Consider the following 22,024-nt stretch of genomic DNA (forward strand, 5'->3'; position numbering starts at 1 on the left):
ATTCGTTTTATTTTTTACACTTTATTTATATGCATTCAAGGTATTTAAATTCATTCGTATTAATTCTGTTCAGGATCGAAAAAGAGGAACATTCAGAGAAGCGGTACGGCCATTTTTGAGGCCACTGTACTTGCCCAGTATTACATAAAGAAAAAAAAACAAAATTGAATGATTTATAAAAAATAATAGTTACATAAACTAGGCACTTCATTTTATATTTTATAAAATTTTATTATTTAATAATTTTATAAACTTTTATATTTTTATATATTCTATATATTATATTTTTTGTATGTTTTATATAATTTATATTTCATTAAAATGGAAACCATCAATATATTTTAAGATTATATAGATAGATTATATTAAAAACTTGTTTAAAAGAAAATAAATATAAAATTTGACTATCGAAAAAGTCTGTTTTACTTTAATAATAGTATAAAATTAAACCATATCTTATATTAGATAGATTGTTATTTAAATAAACAATTAAGAAAGTTCAAAATTAACTTAATTTGAAATATATTTTATGAATTTTATATATTTTATATGTTTTATATACTTTATATATTTTATATTTTTTATATATTTTATATATTTTATATAGTTTATATATTTTATATATTTCATATATTTTGTATATTTTATATACTATATGTATATATATGTATTATATATTTTTTATATTCTATATATTTTATGTATTTTACATATTACATATTCTTTATATGTGTTATATAATTTATATTTTATTAAAAATGGAAACAATATAATTCAAGATAGTTATAGATTGAAAGTTGTTTAAAAGAAAATAAATATAATAGCTGACTCCATAGAAAAATTCTGTTTTACTTTAAAAATAGTACAAAATTAAACCATATCTTTTATTACATAGAATGTTATTTAAATAAACACTTAAAAAAGGTAAAGCTAAAAAATTTTTTATTTACAAATCTAAAATTAATTAATATTTTTTATATATTTTTTATATATTCTATATTAAAAATTGTTTAAAAGAAAATAAATATAAAAAATGGAAAATTATATATAATTTTGAAAATAATTTTTCTATTTTCTAATTGTGCTAACTTACATTTTTAAGTATATCTTTACTATGTGTTAAAAATAAAAATGTTGAATCAGATTTCTTTTATTTTGTTATTAAAATACGTTCATAAAAATAATTTTCGGTTTTTCATTGACAACTAAGCATTTAACTTTTGAGTAATTTTCTTATTTTATATAAGGCACTTGATATTGGATAAAGTTCTTCGTCTAAACCTGTATTGAAGTCTCCGAAAAGACTAGTGCACTAAGGGATGTTTTTGTATAATTTTATCCAAAAATTAATTGGGTTCAGACATTTGTCAATTTTAAGTCGATGGAAAATAATTTTTAAAATTACACCCATTAATTTAATATGTAGTATATTTTATTAATTTAATTTACATAATATTGTAATTTTTATTCTACTCTGGTTATGTTAAAATTGTTAAATAAATGATTTTTTAATTTTCATAATATAATAGTTTAATTAAATCAAAAAATATGAATGAATTAATTCAAAAAATAAATTTTAACTTCTATCAAATTTTGCCATAAAAATTATTTAAAAAAAACTTAATTTAGAAAGACAGAGTATAAATTTCTTTAGTCAGTCACATGGTCAACATTCTGATAACAAAACACTTATTTTAAAATAAAAAATTTTAATTTAATTTATTGATTTTCATGAATAAAACTGTGACAAATGAAAATTGGTTGTTAAATAAATTTAGAAGAATATATTTGTAAGGAAACCATTTTTTAAACTCAGTTCTCAGTAAACAAATTTAAGCATATATAATTTCTAACACGATTTTAATTTCTTTTTAAATTTTAATCACGTCTTTGAAATTACAATGATACTAACCAAAAATTTTAGAAGGGAAATCGTTTAAGAAAAACATTTTTTAAACTGGCAATTCTCAAACACAATTTTAAATAAAAACCTTTAGTTTTTTAGAATGTAATTAAAATAGACAATTTTAATAAATTATAAATGATTAAGATACCATATATATTTGTTTTATAAAACAGATTTAATTATGTAATTATAATTATAATATTGTAAAAACAATCCAAAGTAAATAAGTTTTAATTCTGAATTTTACATATTTCATATCTAATTTAACTGTCTGATTTCAAATATCACGTCTTTGAAATTCTGATGACGAAGAGTGCATACTAATGAAGAATTTAGCATTTAAGAAAAATACTTTTAAATCGACAGACTTTAGTATCTAAACGTATCCTTACAAATAATATTTTTACTTATTTGTTAGTTGACAAAATTGTATTAATATAAAAGAGAGTTACAGATACAAATGAAAGTTTTAATAATTTCAGAATACAGACGAAGTTTAATATTCATTTTAGAATATGAATATAACATATAATAAAAAAAAACAATTTCACTATTTTTCAAAACATTTTGCCAATAGGTTTTAAGGTTTTGTTCTCGTTAAATCATATTAATTAATTAATTAATTTCTACCATTTTTAATTTAATGTGTGCAGTACAGGAATAAGAGTTTAATATCAATATTGTGTAATCTTCATTATTCATATAAACTAATATAGTTGAATACATAATATCTTGTTCTATATGATAGTCTTTAATAATATTTCATCTCGATTATTTTTAAGAATATTAATAATAGTAGGAAAGAGTAGATTCTTGTATCTTCTTGTCTTTTATATCTAAGCTATTTTAGGTTTAATTGAGAAATATAAGATTTTTTCCTTTCCTTATTGTGTTTTAGATTCACCACTTTAGGATTAGAATGATATAGAAGTTTTGGAATTAGAAAGTGCTAATTCCAATCTGAAGGCAGTAGTATAAAGTGTTTTAATTTTGTTTTTAAAAACATTGATACTGGAAAATATTTACCATCGGTCGGGCCACAGTTTTAAGTAAACAAAATTGTCTTAATTAATTTTTAATTGACAATTTCAAACAAATATTGTTGTGATTACTATCGTCTTATTAACTCAAAATTAGTATATTAATTACGAGACACCACAATTAACAAACGAATGTGACTAGAGCCGGATAAAAACGTACAATTAAAATAAAATAAAAAATGAACCGAGTACGTATTCAGAAAAGGTTAGATAAAACGCGCATAAACCAATGTCGTCGTCGTCTCTTAAAATGCAGAATGGACGTGATGACGATCGTCGAAGCCCGTGGATGCGAGGTAATTAAACGCGAGCCGCCGCCTTCGAATTAACCGCACATGATTACATATAAACAAGTCACACGGCCATTTTCCGCGCCCGATGACCTTAAAACAAAATAAAGGGGAATAATTGGAGTCGGACGGCGATTGGTCCGACCATCGCCGGCTCGGCCGGGCCCGCGTCCAATAGCCGCTGCCTGGGCAGGACCGGAATCGGACCGCACGCTCTCCTAAAACCCCCATTAATCCGTGCCTAATGAGATGCACAAATCTCTCTCGCTGCTCCCATCCTCTTCGCCGCCGGTACACCGGGACCGATCGGGGAGGGACATAGTGGGGCGCAGGTCGGTCGGATCGGGGCCGCGGCGGTTACGCACGCACCTCTTTTATCGATGCGAATCGGTCGATCTTTTTCGTAGATGCTTTCGATGTGTGCGTCCGTGCCAACTGTGCGGACGTGGATTTGGCGCAGATCGCTCGACGGCAAGACGATCGGTGCGAGTCGTCTGGGGAAGCGGTAAATTTTAGGCTTATTCGATGTTTCTTTCGTTGGTTAATTAGGTGTGAACTTTTTCGAACTGAACTCACTTCACACCAATTAATTTTTGGGATAGTTAATTTTGGCGGTTTTCGAAACGTAATTATTCTTATTTTGTTGAATTCAAAAATGGAGACTACTCTATTTGTTACGATGGGTACTCAAGTTAAGTCATTGATGCAACTCATACTTAATTTTATAACCTAACCAAACAAAAATTTGAAAATGTGCAACAATAAAATTAATGTTTTAGTAAGTGTTGCGTAAAAAATTAATATATAAACTAATTTTTATAGTAAAATTATCTTAAAAACAAATATTTAATTATTTTTATTACTTATTAAGAAAATAATATTTTAGTCAAAATTATTATTTTTCATCTACGATAATTTTCACATAAGTCAAATTTTGTTTAAAATTTGAAAAGTTAATTTGACATTTGAGGATTTTAAATTGTAGAAAACCTCACATTCTGTTAAATTAAAAACTAACTTATTGTTTAAACTAACTTAGATTACATTTTTTGTTATAATGACACTTAAGTTCTTGCAGCAACTTAATACCAAAGTTAAAATTTAAAGTGTACATTTATTTTTAAAATAAATATAAAATTAATGCTTTAATATTACTTTTCTACAATTAAGGTGGCAAAGAATCTCTATAGTAAAATTTACTTAAAAGCGTTTATTATATTCTTTTTATTATTTATTATTAATTAGAATATTGGAATAAATATCATAGGAGTAAAATTTTTTAAAAAATAATGTGTTAGTCAAAGTATTTACTATTTTTCCTCTAAGATAATTTTAAGTCAAATTATTTGAAATATAAAAAGTTACGTTGACACATTTGAGGATTATGAACTATGTATAACCTCATATTCATTTAAATTAAAAAATCGTAACATCAAATATCTATTTATTGTTCGAACCAACTTAAACTACATTAGTTGTTACAACAGCACTTAAGTTAAGTCATTGCAGTAAACTCATATTCAATTTTGTGACATTGCACAAAGTTAAAGTGTGTATTTTAACTGTGAAATTAATGCTTTAATATTACATTTTTACAATTATGATGGCAAAGAATCTTGAGAGTTACGTCAAAAATTAATATATAAACACATTTTTATAGTAAAACTTACTTAAAACCGTTTGCTTTATTTCTTTTATTATTTATTATAAATTAGAATATTGGAATAAATATCATAGGAGTAAAATTTTTAAGAAAATAATGTGTTTGTCAAAGTTCTTATTGTTTTTCCTAATAATAATTTTAATAGAAGTCAAATTTTGTTTAAAATATAAAAAGTTACTTTTCAATATTTGAGGATTATGAACTTCATATTCTGTTAAATTAAAAAATCTAAACTTAGTTGTTATAATGACACTAAGTTAAGTTATTGCAGCAACTTATATTTAATTTTATGACATTTGCCAAAGTTTTTACTTTGGTTAGAGTGTATTAAAATAACTATAAAATTAATGTTTTAATATTACATTTTTACAATTACGACGGTAAAGAATCTTGAGAGTTGCATCAAAAATTAATATATAAACAAACATATTTTTATAGTAACACTTACTTAAAAGCGTTTGTTTTATTCTTTTTATTATTTATTATTAATTAGAATACTGGAATAAATATCACAGGTGTTAAATTTTTAAGAAAATTATGTGTTAGTCAAAGTTTTTACTATTTTTCCTCTAAGATAATTTCGTTTAAAATATATATAAGTTATTTGAGGATTATAAACTTTGTATAATCTCATATTCTGTTAAATTAAAAAAACGAAACACCAGGCATACATTTATTGTTGAAACTAACTTAAACTACATTAGTTGTTATAATAATGGCACTAAGTTAAGTCATTACAGAAACTTATATTTAATTCTGTGACATTGCTAAAGTAATAAGTTAAAGTGTGTTAAAATAACTATAAAATTAATGCTTTAATATTACTTTTTTACAAATACGATGGCAAAGAATCTTGAGAGTTGCGTCAAAAATTAATATATAAACACATTTTTAGAGTAAAACTTGGAATAAATATTATAGGAGTAAAATTTTTAAGAAAACAACGTGTTAGTCAAAGTTATTACTATTTTTCCTCTACGATAAAATATAAAAAGTTACTTTGACATCATTTGAGGATTATTAACTTTGTGTTAAATTTAAAACTCGAAATATCAGGCATCTAATTATTATTCGAACTAGCTTAGACTACATTAGTTGTTACAATGGCACTTAAGTTGAGTCATTGCAGAAACTCACATTTAATTTTGTGGCATTACCAAAGTAAAAAAGTTAAAGTGTGCATTTATTTTTAAAATAACCATAAAATTAATGCTTTAATATTACATTTTTAGTTACGATGGCAAACAATTTTGACAGCTTTGTTAAAAATTAATATATAAGCATATTTTTATGGTAAAATTTTCTCAAATGGATGTGTTTAATTCTTTTTATTATTTATTAATTATAAAAATATTGTAATAACTACACATGTAAAATATTAAATATTATTTGTTACAGTGACACTTAAGTTAAATCATTGGACATTTATTAACAAATAAGCCAAAATTGGACTAAACATGTGTGGCCCATTAAAGAGGGAAACATGTTTATCAGAAGATAAACACAAAAAACTTTATATATATCATAAAATATGTTTTTTATGTCATCCGACAAGTCTTATAATATTTTTTTAGTCAATATAGTGTAAAAGATAAATTTAATTTTATGTGTATTTATTTTTATATTTAAATTCATAGTTCCCTCAATTACAAAATCTAAATGATTTTCAATTTTTTATTTTATTCATTAAAATCGATTTATAAATTAAATTTCGAGAATATTTTAAATGCGCCATAATGTATCTAGATTTAAATGCAAAACTTTTTAAAACAAAAGCTATTAGTTAAAATTAAAATTTCTACCATTTATATTTAAATATTATTCTACCTCTATCAATAAATCAAAATATTATTATATAATTTATTATTGACTATGTATATAAATAAAGTAATAAATGAGAGAATAAGTATTTTAAGCTTTTACACACCTTCGAAAATTAACACGATCTCGCACTTCTGAAGTTGTGCAAATATATTTGTTATTATTACAACTTCACTTACAACAGCTACAAATAACTATAAATAAAACTAAATAACTTAAAGTAATGTTTTTGTTCGTAAAATGATGGAAATATCCGAGAAATTGATGAATTAAATAGAAATGAAATATTTATATTTATGTTTTAATTCTTTCCATAATCGAATATAAAATTATTGAACTATTGAAAGTTATTTTAAATAAACACAAAATTAAATTATGAGAATGATTTAGATAATTTTATATATTATAAACCAACCTATATTTTAAAACTGTTTAGAATTGATAAATTCTACAAATACATTATTTTATATTTTAGAAATATGAAAGTTTTTAATTTGCAGAAATGCATTTAACTTTTGCAATTCCTAAAATTTGAATAAAGTATTTTTTCTGAAGCTCCTTAAATACAATTTATGTACATTAATTTTAATGTATTAGATTTTGTATTATGGTAAAAATAAAATGAATAACAAATAAGAAAGTATAAAGGGTGAAAATTTAGTAATAATATAAAAAATAAAGTACAGATATAAGTGTAAATCTGTTACTTATTTTGATTAAAATTACCAGTAATAATTAATATATGCTTATAAAAAATGAATAAACTGGGTTTTAGATTAGGTTAAATTGGTTTATCTACAAATGACAAAATACCTGACCGATAATGTTTTAATTATTTCATTAATTATTAATTCAAAAAGACTGAAACTATTACTAATATTTGTTATCAGCTTAGCGCATGGAAAAAAATATTTAGAATTCAATTAATAATAAAATTCAAGGAAGTGAACGAACTTTAACAAAAACTAATAAAAAAAAATTAAAAATAAATTCCAAATTCAACGTAAAATTTCAAAAGTGATCAATTTGAATTCGTGTCCATTGCGAACACCAGAGGACATCGACAAACGACGTCTCGTTCCATTTTTCTCACTGTTCTCCCCATTAATTATTACGATCCGCTCAGTGGTGGAAAGGCACTGTTCGAATCCTTCACATTTAGAACGACAGGCTGCTCAATAACAATCATGTAGGTCAGATCATTACGAAATGTTCGGCCTAGTCATCGTTTGTTACGCCGCGGATCGAGGAATACGGACCAAACTTAATCTCGACAGCCTCCCGACCATCGGTTCAAATGAAAGTCCAAAAGAAGCGACAATCTTATACGCCAATGTCATTCGCGGTTCGGTCACGATTCCAGTTCCTCGAACAGAAGTCATCCGATCGACATGACGGGGACCAATTAAAATTTACCATTAATTTTGTTCCTAGTTTCGTTTTGGTTAACTAGGAAATTGCTTCCATTATACTCGTTGTTATTATTATTATAGTGTTTTTTTTTTCCTTCTGAAATGAGGCCAATTAAAAGGGATTGCACACGTAGTCTCATAACCTCTATGTCGATTTTAATGGCATGCAAATCGATTCGTTTGTTAATATGCAGAAATCGGAATAAATTAGAATAATACAATTAAATTCGTTTGTGACGAAGACGTAACCGTTTTTTTCGTCTGTAACGCCGACAACACTTTGGCGTTGGTGTTGCGGCATCAAGTGGATGATGATGATTGTATACGTTCACTAATGACTACTAGGGATTAATATAAACTTTTTAAAAACACATACAGATATGAGAACTTTCTATAAAATAAGACATGTACGAAATCATGGGGTTATAAATAACGGTTTTGACGTAACAATAGATTTATGACCGCCTTATCAGGAGCATTTAATGTCCATTTGTTACGATTGATTTTAAATGCCGTTCTTGTAATTCGGGTTTAAAAATTTTCTAGCTAGGTAAACCTTTCCTTTACGATGTGTTTAGCTTGCGTTTATTGAGGGTATTAACCTTAGCAAATGGAGACACATGAATTGAAATTGATAAAATGTAGATAAAGAATTGGGAATTTAAACATCCTTATGGGTTTCTATTACTGTTTGATATTAACAGTTATTCAAAACTGGTTCAACTTTAGTTAAGATGACAATACTATGTGCTGGAAGCAATGTGCATAAATCAGAAAAATCTTCATAAATCTGATGAGCATTTATAAAAATCACTCAACCTTAATAAAAATTAAGCATCAACTATTATTTGTATAATTTGTGCACTGAGGTATGGAAGGAGGAATAACTAGAAAGAAGAAGAAAATCATTAGGTTAGATGAAGAATTTGTTGTTAAGTAGCCAGAATGAAAAAAAATTTCGTTCAAATATACATTTTTTAATTATTATGTGCTTTATTAACTTTATACGAACTACCTTATTAAAATTTATCAGACAATAATTAATCAAGAGACCTCTAATAATTTATTCTTCTTTCCTTCATTGATATAATGAAGGAAAGAAGAATAAATTGCTTTTAAAGCAAGAACAATTTTTGATGTTGTTTGCTTAAATCAACTTTATAATTTATCTAAAATACAGATTTTAATTTTTAATAGATCGAAGTTAATTAAAATTTCACTAAGAACTTCATTCAATCACACATAAAATAAATATTTTTGAAGAAACTTTAGTTGAATGTTAATCAAAATACATATTTAATATTTTAAAAATTCTTGTTTCAATTTGTAATAGATACAAATTATTCAAGACATCTGTAAGAAGACTCTTACACTGTCACTTCAATGTAATTTTACATTAGTATTATAATTTTTAACAGATAATATAATATAATATAATATATATATATATATATATATATATATTATTAACTTTAGTTGAATGTTAAAACAAAATACACTTTTAATATTTGTATTTGATCAAATCATACTTATTATTTTCCAAAAATTCTTGTTTCAACTTTTAATAGACACACATTATTCAAAACATTCGTAGGAAGTCTCTTCCATTGTCACTTGAATGTAATTTTACATTATTATTAGAATTTTTAACAGACAAAAATTAATCGAAACTACTCTAATACGATCTTTCTTCATCTTTTCTTCAATCACGTAAAATATATATTTTATTTTCCCTTTAGTTGAATGTATAACAAAATACACATGTGATATTTGTATTGGGTCAAATCAAAGTTATTCTTTTCCAAAAATTCATGTTTCAACTTTTAATAGACAGAAATTATTCAAAACAATCGTAAGAAAACTCTCTTCCATGATCACTTCAATGTGATATTACTACCATATTATAGTTTTCAACAGATAGAAATTAATCGAAACTACTCTAATAAGATCTTTCTTCTTCTTTTCTTAAACCACATATAAAAATATGTTTTATTTTAATTTTAGTTGAATGTAGTAATAAAATACACATTTTATACTTGTATTTAGTCAAATCAAAATTATTCTTTTCCAAAAATTCTTGTTTCAACTTTTTAAAGACATAAATTATTCAAAATAACTGGAAGATTCTTTCATGATCACCTCAATGTAATTATCACTACAATTGTACTAAACTATACTTACTTTGTTATCCTTTAAACCGATTATCTTAATATATCTCCAATAAATCAAATAAAAATTGGAAATTTTTACTCATATATTTTTATAGTTACTCACAATTAAAGACGTCTAAAATTATATTCAGGTTAATAATAATATACTAAAGAAGACGTTTAAAATTACAATATTGGTCCTATGTCTAATTCTATTTGTTGTATGAACTAAATGCAAATAAATTAAATGGGTCAAATGTGTACGTATAGTTTCCAGGAATCATAAAAACCGGTATTTTATTTCTGCATTTCTATTGGTCGACGGTTACCGAGAGCATTTTGGACGATTTCGATGAGAGTAGACGCGTCCGCGATGTTTCCACGTTTTTCGACAATTTTCACTGTTATTTTAATCACATTGTTTTTGTAAATGTGTCGTGTTGTGCTTTTCGATTCCTCGGACTCACTTGTGTGTGATTTTAATGCGAAATTTTAGTGAAACTTGAAGGAAATACAGGTGTGTATTATCAAGATACTTTGTTAGGTTAGTTTAGGAATTAATTTCATTTTGAGGTATATTACTATTGTATTAATAAACTACACTTACTTGTTTATCCTTTGATTCCATTATCCAAATATAACACCAAAAAATAAAAACATAAACATAAACCGCACATTTTATGGCTGGCTATGGATTTGCCATGGCGCCAACTGAGAAAGCCAAAAATGATAATAATATAATTTGATAATAAAATATTTAAACAAGTCAATATAGATTAATTAATGTAGATACACTTAGCGTGAAAAAAATTAAATGGAAGTAAGCAAAATATGTGTATGAGACCCGTGTAGTTTTCTGGAATCATAAAACGAGTATTCTGCAGTTTGATAGGTCGATGTGTCTGTTACCAACATTTTTAACAGTTTTGATGGGGACGAATGCGTCCGCCGTTTTCTTTTTATACATAAATTTTCGCGGTTACGTACGTTGTGTGGTGTTGTATATATTCATTGACAGAATTGTGTGATTTTACCGCAGGTTTTCAGAAAAATCTGCAAAAATCACAGGTAAGTTTTCTTTGGGAGGTATTTGTAGAGTTGGCTATGAATTTGTAAATTGAAAATTTTTAACCATATATTTTTATAGTTGGCTGTGGATTTGTTTTGACAGCAATTAAGGACGAGAAATTTTAAGTTAAATTTCAATATAGTTAGTTGTGTATAGACATTTTGTTATATTAGTTTAGGAATTAATTTCATTTTGAGACACATTACTAGAAACTCATCGATGTTACTGCTATTGTGCTAAGTTACAAGTACCATGAATTTGTCATGGCCCCAACTGAGAAACCTGAAAATATTGATACATAATTTAATGTTTAAATGAAAATTTGAATATAATTAATTAATATAGTTAAATTTACTGTGAAAAAAGTAAATAAAATATATGAAACATCCCCATTGGTCGAGGCATCGGTTACGAATTGTTTTTAACAATTTTTGGATTAGGACAATGGTTTTGCTTCGACTTTTTATTAATTTATTCGTTAGTGGAATATGAAATGTGTGTGATTTTAACGCTAGATTTCAGAATTATCAACAAATGTTTCCTTGGGATATATGTGTAGAGTTGGTTATACTAATTTAACACACAGCAATTCCATTATGTACCAAAATTTTTATTTATTTTAATTAATAAAAGTACGGAAGTTCTGTGTTTAAAGATATTTTTGCAGAATTATTTTGTTATGTTCGTATAAAGCTAAGCAAAGTATCCAAAAATTATAACAACGATTGAACGACAGAAATATTTTGTTCACCACAAATTAGCGATTAATTAGCAGCAGCAAATTATGAACCAAGAAAGTGTGTGTTGTTTAAAGCTATCAGTAGTTATTTTGTTATGTTCGTGTAAAGATAAGCAAAGCAGCCAAAAACTGAACAACGAAAATATTTTGTTCACCATTAATTAGCGACTAATTAACAGCAAATTGTGAACCAGGTAAGAAAACTCTGTGTTGTTTAAAGCTATTTTTACAGGAGTTATTTTGTTATGTTCGTATAAAGGTAAGCAAAGTATCCAAAAAATATAACAACGATTGAACGACGAAAATATTTAGTTCACCACTAATTAGCGACTAATTAGCGGCAAATTGTGAATCGGGTAAGATAACTCTGTGTTGTTTAAAGCTATTTTTACAGGAATTATTTTGTTATATTCGTATAAAGCTAAGCAAAACAGCAAAAAATTATAACAACGATTGGACGACAAAATTATTGTGTTCACCACAAATTAACGACAAATTCTTTTCGTTTTGATTTGCAGTAGGCTAAACTTCATATTTAGAGAAAAACAAAAACTAAAGAAGGTAGAGAAACTGGTTTGAAACTTTTAGACCGAAATATAGATAAATTATATTGATTCAAAAATATTAATTTTCAAAATTTTTGTGTTTCAAAACATTTAGAATTTTTTTTCGAGTCGATTAATTTGTTCTCTTATTTTTTTTTTTTTTTTCGATGATTTTATTATTTCACTTTTAATGTTGTATATACATACGTATGTGTATAATTTTCTATGGCTTCTGCATTTTCAACTTTTAGGAATTTGTAAAAGTTAAAGATTTATTTTAATTTTTTATAAAACTTAAAATAACTTTCAAAATTTTATTATCTCATGAACTAGTATTATGTAAATTGTATATTTTGCAAATTTGAAATTTTTTCAAAAATTAGTATCGGCATTAATATACATTTAAATAAAATAGGATCTAATACCTACTCACACATTTATTTATTTTATAAATTAAAATAATTTACACACGTTAATGTTAATTTTTTTGTGTTCACTTGTAAGTAAACTTCAACAAAAATGGTTTAAAAGAATGCAATATATAAATTTTAAAAAATATGTGGTTGTCTAATATTTAAAATCTCAAAACAAAACCTTTAGAAAATACATTTAATGACATTGAAATAAAAATAAATTCATGAATTCTTTCTTGTCTGTGTTACGTGTTGACAATCGTAAATATTGTCCGTATTTAACTCTTACTTTAAATAATTCTTAAAATGCGTATAAATATATAATAAATTTAACACAAGAATAATTTCACTTATGTATATGATATATATGTAATGTTTACTTTAATTTTTATGGAAATAACTTTATAAAAATTCTTTTTCTCTAAAAATCATAAGATGTCTCGATAAAAGATTCTGTTAACCTTGGAAATCTATTTGATATCATCCACATAGATTATAGTTTGGTCCGTCCGAACCAATTTGTTGTTACTTACCTAACATTTTACTTAAGTCCGCATTGTGTAGGTCCGGATTCTCATCGGCCAGCTTCTTCCTCTCCACCTTGGCCCACACCATGAACGCATTCATCGGCCTCCTGATTCTCGCCTCCTTCGTCACTTTCTGTCCTTGTCCACCGATTTTCACAGGAAAATTGGTCCTTTGTCCGTACACTGGCATCGTCTCCGAATAATTCTGACGTATGTATTCCGCACCGTCACGATTCGAGTAGTATGAACGGTGGTAGTCCTGATAAACGCCGTCACCCGACATACCGGTTAACATTTCCTGGTTCTTGGGGAGGGTTTGGGGTAACACTTGGGATGTGGAAATCATGTCCTCCCTATATTCGTAGAACAGTCCTTGATGGTACGCGTTTAGTAGGGGGGACGGGGAGTTTGAGGGGGACAGGCAGTTGCTGTAGTGGTTGTTGGTGGACGGCGACTGTGTGGAATCGTCCATGATTCTGAAATATAATTCAAATTTATTAGAATTATAAATTAATATCTTATTTTTTTATGTATATAATATATTAAAAATATAAGTATAACCAACAATTAACGAAGGTACCCTCTCCTTTAATAATATAGACACTGGCTAATTTGGCATGGCAAAATTTAGTTTGATTATTTTATAATAATTCACAAAAACAAAACATTTGTGTAAATTTGTGTTACAGATGCTTTTGATTACTTTAAACCATTTTGAAATCTACAAATATTTTACTTGTGAGTAACACTAGCAATTATTGTGGAATAATGTGCATATTATTTGAGTTATTATTTACACAATATGATACTAAGAGACGTTTCAAAAAATTCGTTTAATTTTCCTAATTAAACATAGTTTGAAGCATTTACTGTCCGATAAATTTTGTATGTCAAGGTCCCACACATTTTTATTTACTGACACACGATGAGAAAATCTCTTGCTTCCAATATCACACTATTTATCTGTCACACAAACAGTTTAAAACCACTGACTCGCTTATCTGGGTCAACAATGTCCATATCTTCAACAACCCCACCTTACGATACATATATTTTTTTCATTACAAGTATTCCACAAAGTAAATTTGTTTTATTATTTTATTATTCATGCACGCAGACGCAATATAAATAAAATTAAATATAAAATGCGAAGTCATAAACTGTCGCCGAGATTTTACATATAGAAATTTCTTTTTTAATTCAACTCGGGTGATAAAACTCACCCACGCAATAAATTTAAAGAGTCCTACACCAACTTATCAAATCAAATACATATTATTGCAACATATATAATAATAATAATTGCGGTTTATGTTTATCTATCGAATTTGAACAAACAGAATTAGTAAAAATTTAAAAATTATTTTCATAAATTATTAATTAACAAAAGTTCAAAAAAAAAAGGTTCTTCAAATTTATACGTTTATATAACTTAAAAAGTTTTTTCATAAAAAAAAAACAGTGACGTTAATTTTAATTAATCTAATGCAATTTGTCAAAATGAAAAAAGAAAAAAAAATATGAGATATCATTATCAACCGAGTAGTTCGTGACTGTGCAAAAAATCAGATCACAGACAAAAAGCTTTTTCTAAAGGACAGCGTCAAATAAATTGAATAATGAAGTGCAATTCAAAAAAAACGGTTATGTAATGTATTACAGAATTAGTGAGCTATTTTTTGTGGATTGTCAGCATTAATCACTTTTAGTGTTACTTATTTTTTATTTAACTCCATGATTTTTTAATAACAAAAATAACATAATTTATATCATTATGCATGCACGAAGAATTCGACGGTAGAGAAAATTTTTCAACCAGTGAAACAAAATTCGAAACTTTTCGTTCCGATTGAATGTAAAGCTTCACTGTTACTCGAACATTTTGAATGGGAAATATGTGGAAAAGTACGCCGATGTGGCGACATTCATTACGATTCAGACGTCAGAAAAATTATTAGACTTACAGGAATTCCCTGGTCGGATCATAGCACGACGAACAAAGCGAATTGTTTACAGTAAGTTAAATAATTTACCGGGGAATAATATCGGCCACGGCAATCAATAAAACTACCTGCGATAAGAACACGTGGATAACCATTTATCAGATATCAGGAAAAATTATACGAATTTAAAGTACAAACATTCAACACTTTTCGGGAACACATTAGGGTTAAAACAATGTGTCGTAAATTAATTTTAAATATCAACTATTATTGTTTATCGGAAGGCAAATGGCACGTTTCTAAAGCAATAATCCTTGAAATTTATACGAAAGTCCAAAATGGCACTTTTATGATTATGATTTCGATTTTGTTTGATTTTTACAATCAGGCAGTCGACTGTTTTTTTTTTAACGATTAAACGATAAGTTTAAAATATAGCGATCCTTTACAGCTCTCATGTTGTAATTGAAAAAAATAATAATAAAAATCGAATGGCCCTTTTATGACCTGTAAGCGAATAGTTTTATTAATTTTTTATTGTGAAGAGCTGACAATGAGCAAAATAATCAGTTTTTTAATGCCTGCAATTCAATGTAAAAATGTTTAGAAGTAATGAAAATGAACAAGGAAATATTAAATGTATATAGATAAACACGATTATTTTGTTTACTAATTGAATTATTAATTTCATTTTTATTACACGTGTAGCATTTTTTTGGAAAAGTATTAATTAATGTGACACAAATGCCATGTATCTGATAAGTTGATAACGTTTTGTGACTGAAAAGATTTTGTGATCATTTTTGTTTATTTTGGAATCTGTTTATTCTGAATTCAAATTATTTTTATATTAGAATCTTAATATTAATTAATATTACAATGAGAAATTATTTGTTTATAAAAACTTAAAAGCTTAATTATTACATTAACTTTTACACAACGAAAGTGTTTAAAAATTATCTATAAAACATCAAAATTTTCTCTCCAATTACTTGGCATTTTCGGTAAATAAAAATTTATAGTTTATTTAATGCTCACAGTTATTAGAATCATTAAATAACATACTTTGATATAAACGCTAATTTTATGACCGCATTAATAGACTAGGAACAATTTTTGTTGTTTTATTATCAGTAAGAAAGTTCTAAAATTTCCAATAAAAAATATCAAATTTTTCACATAATATCGATTTATTTTCAGCAATTAAGAATTTATGGTTTATTTTATATATAGATCTGTAACTTCTCTAAAAATTATATGAACAAAACGGTCATTAAACTTTTGTATTTTATGAAACTAAGTTCTGAATTTTATTTTAATTTAGACGATTTTATATAGTGTGTTGCATCATTTTAAAACTGTGTAGTTTAGAGAAATAGAATAGGTTAGAATTATTTTAGAGAACAATGATCATATTAATTTGGTCACCCAAATGTGTGATCTGTAGACCGATAATCGTCCATATATTATTATATAGAAATTTTATTTTTTTGTCAAAAATATATTTTTTAGTCTTTTTTTTTGTATTGCATGGTAACTTATATGAAAATAAATTTATTTTAAAATCACAGAATTCTAAGATGAGGAGAGTTGATGTCGTTGAAATAAACCTAGTAACGTCTGTAAATATTTTATCTATTTTAAATAATTTAATTAACAATAGCTTCAAAGATATACAATAAAAAATTGCAATAATATATGTTTTTCATATCTCCCGACAAAGGTCTACTATATCAGTTTTTGTGAAAAAATAAACTTCCCATTGAATTTAGCATCCTTTAATAAGTGTATGTACACCACATTACGTCTCTGATATTTTGAAATATTTTTGACATTTTATTATGAGGTTTGTTTATCCAGAAGGAATAATTTCAATAAGATGGAATTTTTTTATTCTGTCACAAACTATTAATTATTATACCATAAACACTTATTTTGAAAGTTGAAAAGAGAATTGAATAAGGTATTCATTTTCTTTAATTAAAATTTCCTTAATCAAATTTCTCATTTTCTGACTACAAAATAAAATTACGTCCATTAGATTATATAAAAAAAACAATTGTATAACATGGAGATATTTTTTGATCTATTATTTATTAAAATCAAATTATAATAATAAACAGATTACGATAGGACATACACAATATAGACAACATAATAACGAAAATAAAATTAATAATTACTTCTATTTTAGTCACATTTTAAAACTGTTATCAATTATACATTTTAATTGCCACTATTTTATTTAAAACGTTTAATATTCTAGCTTCATTCAAATAATCGTTATGAATCGAAAAGGCATCTCAAAATCGCATTCCAGATCATAAGTTATTAATTAATTAAATATACTCTAAACGCCCCGTATTTAAAATTAATTCGCTGATAGAAATTGACTACAATTTCTAGCAATTTATAAATTACACATACACTTGAGATGTGTGATTAATCAGATAATAACGGTAATTACAGCATGTAATTTATGAACACACCGCAATTTGTTTTCCAATAGTTTTGATAAATTTTTATCTAACTAACCATTCCATATAATAATAAATAACTAATTCACATACATTCGATTGCACTTTTTATGCAATAACTAATAATAAAAGTGTGAAAAAATATTGCGATAATAGACGGGCTTGTGCATCTTATCAACGTGGGCGATTCGAGTTCTTTGTTTCGACTTATCTATAATTAATTATTTAATGAGGTGTTAATTCAAAGTCTATTTTTGTGTGATATGAACAAGGTTTTCCATATTTTGTTATTTAACGGGCTGATCACGAAACTATTGTTGTAGAGAAAACTAAAATTATTATTTTTCAAGTAAAAGTTTCACAAATTCTTTTACAACTATCTGATGTAATAATAATTTAATAAATGTCTCAGTCGTAATGAACAATTTGTCCGTAATTTTATTAGTCGATGCCATTATTAACGTGTCCAAAACATAAGTAATTTATATATATGAAAACTATAACACGCCTCTAAACTTGGCACATACCCATCACGATAATGTATGTGACCAGACTCATATTCAAATCTCGGTAAACACACGAGATTATCCGGGTACATCAGTATAATTTTTTATCTCTCATTCAAAAATGAAAAGTTTTATCTGAACGACAATTGCGAATACGTAATGACGAACCAGCATCCGAAAACTTCCTTGTTGCAGTTTTATTGCTTTTGTTCGATTAAATTTACGTGAAACAATCGAATTACGTTGAACGCAGATATGGAACGTTGGATTGATAAGATAACGGCATAAACAATGTACGTAATCAGTATTTTCTAGTAGACACATGTAATAAACAATATCTTTATCCGTGTGACATAGAACTTGATCAAATTTATTTATTTAGGAGATTAGGGAGGTAGATTTCCAAATTCCGACTATTTGTAGATGGTGGTACTGTGTGCAGACGGCGCTCCGCGTCTTCCATTCCGTTTTCTCATACGGGAAAGTTTTAAAGGGTTGGCTGAAGAATGGCGTGAATTTTGACCCGGTTGAATCATAGCTTTCCAAAAAGCGACATCCGAGAAAACAGTTCCAAAAACTCGCATTAAAAATCGTCCTTTAATATTCAGGTCTGTGCCAATATTAAAATGTTATCAGCGAACTGTAAAAAATGACTCAGTATTAACAATGCAACAATTGTTGCACACCCAAATTCTACTTACATAAGACACCACAACTAGTTTTATGCGCATCATTAAAATACTGGAAAAACAGTTTTATCGCGTCGATAAACCGATCCACCTGTATATTCGGTCACGTGATTTGGAGAAACGTTTTTAATATCTATTAATATATTATAAAAATTTCGTCGAGCTCGACACTGTCTATTGTTTTATAAATAAAGACGTTTATTAATTTGTTACGACAGTATTGTTTATTTTCTTTGGATATTTAAAGTGTTTTAAAAGTACCCAAGTGAAAATAGAACAGAATTAAAAATAAATCCGCCACACTATTATTTTATAATCAAAGCATGTATCAGCTCTACACCTAATAAAATAATTAAGTTTATTTATTACTGTCTATTACACAATAACTTTTTCGTTCAATTATCAATGACATAGTTGAATGTGTTTATCTTTATAAAACTGGTATTTCCATCGGATCTTCTCTAGGTTATGGAATTATGTTCGAACAATTGATATTGCGTAGATTTCCGTAATAATTTTTTTAATGGCAAACAAATAAATAGTCAGATTTTTAAAAATAATTCAATAATATGTCTAAAATATCTGGGATAATTTTTTTTTATTGCATATAAAAAGAGAAAGTATGTTTTTAATTGAGAAAAGTGAGAGATTAAAAAATGTATAATAGTCAAATGTGTTGTTTATTTTACTAAAATTATGTAATTTAGGGTTTGAAAACACTAAATTAAAACATTTTATTTAAATTTAATTGAAACAAATATAAACTTAGTTATTCAATTAAACGATATGTCACTAATCATTGTTTTAAATAAGAAAAAATATTCTGGTTCTAGTAATATTCATTTTACTAGACATTTTGTAATATGTTATTTAAAATCTCTAAATAAACTATTGTATATTTGGTAAATGTTGTATTAAAGTTAAAGAAAAAATAGGATGTTAGTAAATGGTAATAGTTTAAAAAATCTTAATAATATTAATTGAAATAAATATAAATTTAGTAAATATGTTCCAAAACATTTTATAATTTATATGAATTGTTGATAATTATAAAAATATATGAAAATGAGCAATCATTTTAAATAGAATTTTGCAATTTATTGTTAAAATCACTTTTAAATAAATAATTAAATTAAATTAAATAAATATAAATTTGGAAAATTCGTTCTTAAATACTTCATAAAGAGAAAAAGAAGCTTTTATTTAAATTAATAAATGTCATTCAATTAAAAGTTAATAATTATAGTGTATGAAATGAATGAAATGAAAAAATATAGTATCAATAATCATTTACTAGAAGTTTGTAGTTAATTGTATAAAATTAATGATTAAAAAGTTAATAAATTTGATAAATGTGTTATAAAATATTTTAGAAAGAGAACATTTATTTTAAATTAAATTGTTAAATATTATTCAATTAAATGAGCTGTCAATAGCTATAGTATTAAATAATGAAAAAATATTTAAGATAAGATAAAATGCTTAAAATTGTTAGAGTTTACGTCCGCAATTATGATTTTATAATTATTTCAATAATTTTATTTATTTTATAATGATTTCTTATTTCAATAAATTAAATTTAGTATTTAATAAAAATAAATGTGACAAGTTAAAAAACAAAATAAGTCTAGTGACTGTTGTATTTTTTAATAGTATTTTACAATATTCAAGTTTTAAATCGGTTTTTAAAATAATAATTCACTTTTGTGTTTACATCTGTTTTCTGTTTCGTGTTTTTAATTGAGAAAATATAAATCAATTTGGAGATTGTAAAATAAGGAATATCCATGTAATTAAAAGTGTGCAATAAATTCCAAGTTGAATATTTTTAGTCATAAATGTATATTTAAATAAAATTCAGTAGATTAATAATAATAATAATTTTTCTTTTGCCTAAAAAAGGAGATATAAAAGAAGTATTAAAATGTAAAACCAAAATCAAAATAGAAATAATAAATAAAGAGTAGTTATGGAATGTTGGGTTGATTTTCCATCAAGCTTAGCCAGTAGCTGGAGTATCCGACGTCTGATTTAAATCAAAATAGAAGAAACGATCCGAAAATAAATTTAAAGCCGGACACATTACTGGTTCGGATGGTCGACAAAAACGCGCCGCAAAAACGTTAACCCTCCGAAAATTCCACAACACTAAAATTCAGCGGACAAAAACCCGACCATCGATAAAGAGACAGTTTTTCATTGGAAATAATTCACATATAAAATGCACGGTTTGCAGTCAGCTCACGTCCGTCACTGAAGAGTGCAGCGTTTTTGCCTGAAAGTTGGCTAAGTGAGCACTCCTGAAAAGGCCTTAGCAGACCGTTTGGATTCGCGCTGGCGCGTACCTCAATAATTAAGACATTTGCTGCACGATATCACGTTTAAATCAAGCAGCAAGTATGTTAATGGCCCCGTACTTAAGGGGGATACTTTTTCACAATTATTCGTAGTATTTTATAAATGCTATGGGCCGTGTTTCAAAATCGCCAGTTTGAGCCATTAAAGTGTGGTTATGTCTCCACTTGTTACGCTAAAAACGTTGATGTATGACAAACGAGTTTCAATATACATGGATTTGTATGATTTGTTTTTGTGTCGTTTCGCTGTGACTGACACTGACGTGCATCATACGCTTCTCGTCTCATCTCATCTCGCGTCGCAGCCCATCGCCGACTCCGTCCGTTCCATGTCCCGGGGCCCCCGATGACAACGGCTCCGCAGCTCCTTAACATCTCAGCTCCGCTCAGCTCTCTTCTCGGCACTCCGGCTCGCCATCACAATCGCTAACTGCGTGTCCAATTCATCAGGGTTTATCTAAATAATTAACTTTATCG

At 26.4% G+C, this 22,024-nt stretch overlaps 1 protein-coding gene across 1 annotated transcript in view; it reads right to left on the reverse strand.

Moving 5' to 3' along the window:
• The window catches only part of LOC109608488 (putative transcription factor SOX-15), a 64,241-nt gene that overhangs the window by 36,538 nt on the left and 5,679 nt on the right, over positions 1-22,024 (reverse strand). The window contains exon 2 of the mRNA XM_020024930.2: positions 13,582-14,051. Coding sequence (XP_019880489.2) covers positions 13,582-14,051 — 470 coding nt within the window. The remainder of the gene's footprint in view (positions 1-13,581; positions 14,052-22,024) is intronic.

Source organism: Aethina tumida, chromosome 1 (assembly GCF_024364675.1).
Source record: "Aethina tumida isolate Nest 87 chromosome 1, icAetTumi1.1, whole genome shotgun sequence".
Taxonomy (NCBI): domain Eukaryota; kingdom Metazoa; phylum Arthropoda; class Insecta; order Coleoptera; family Nitidulidae; genus Aethina; species Aethina tumida.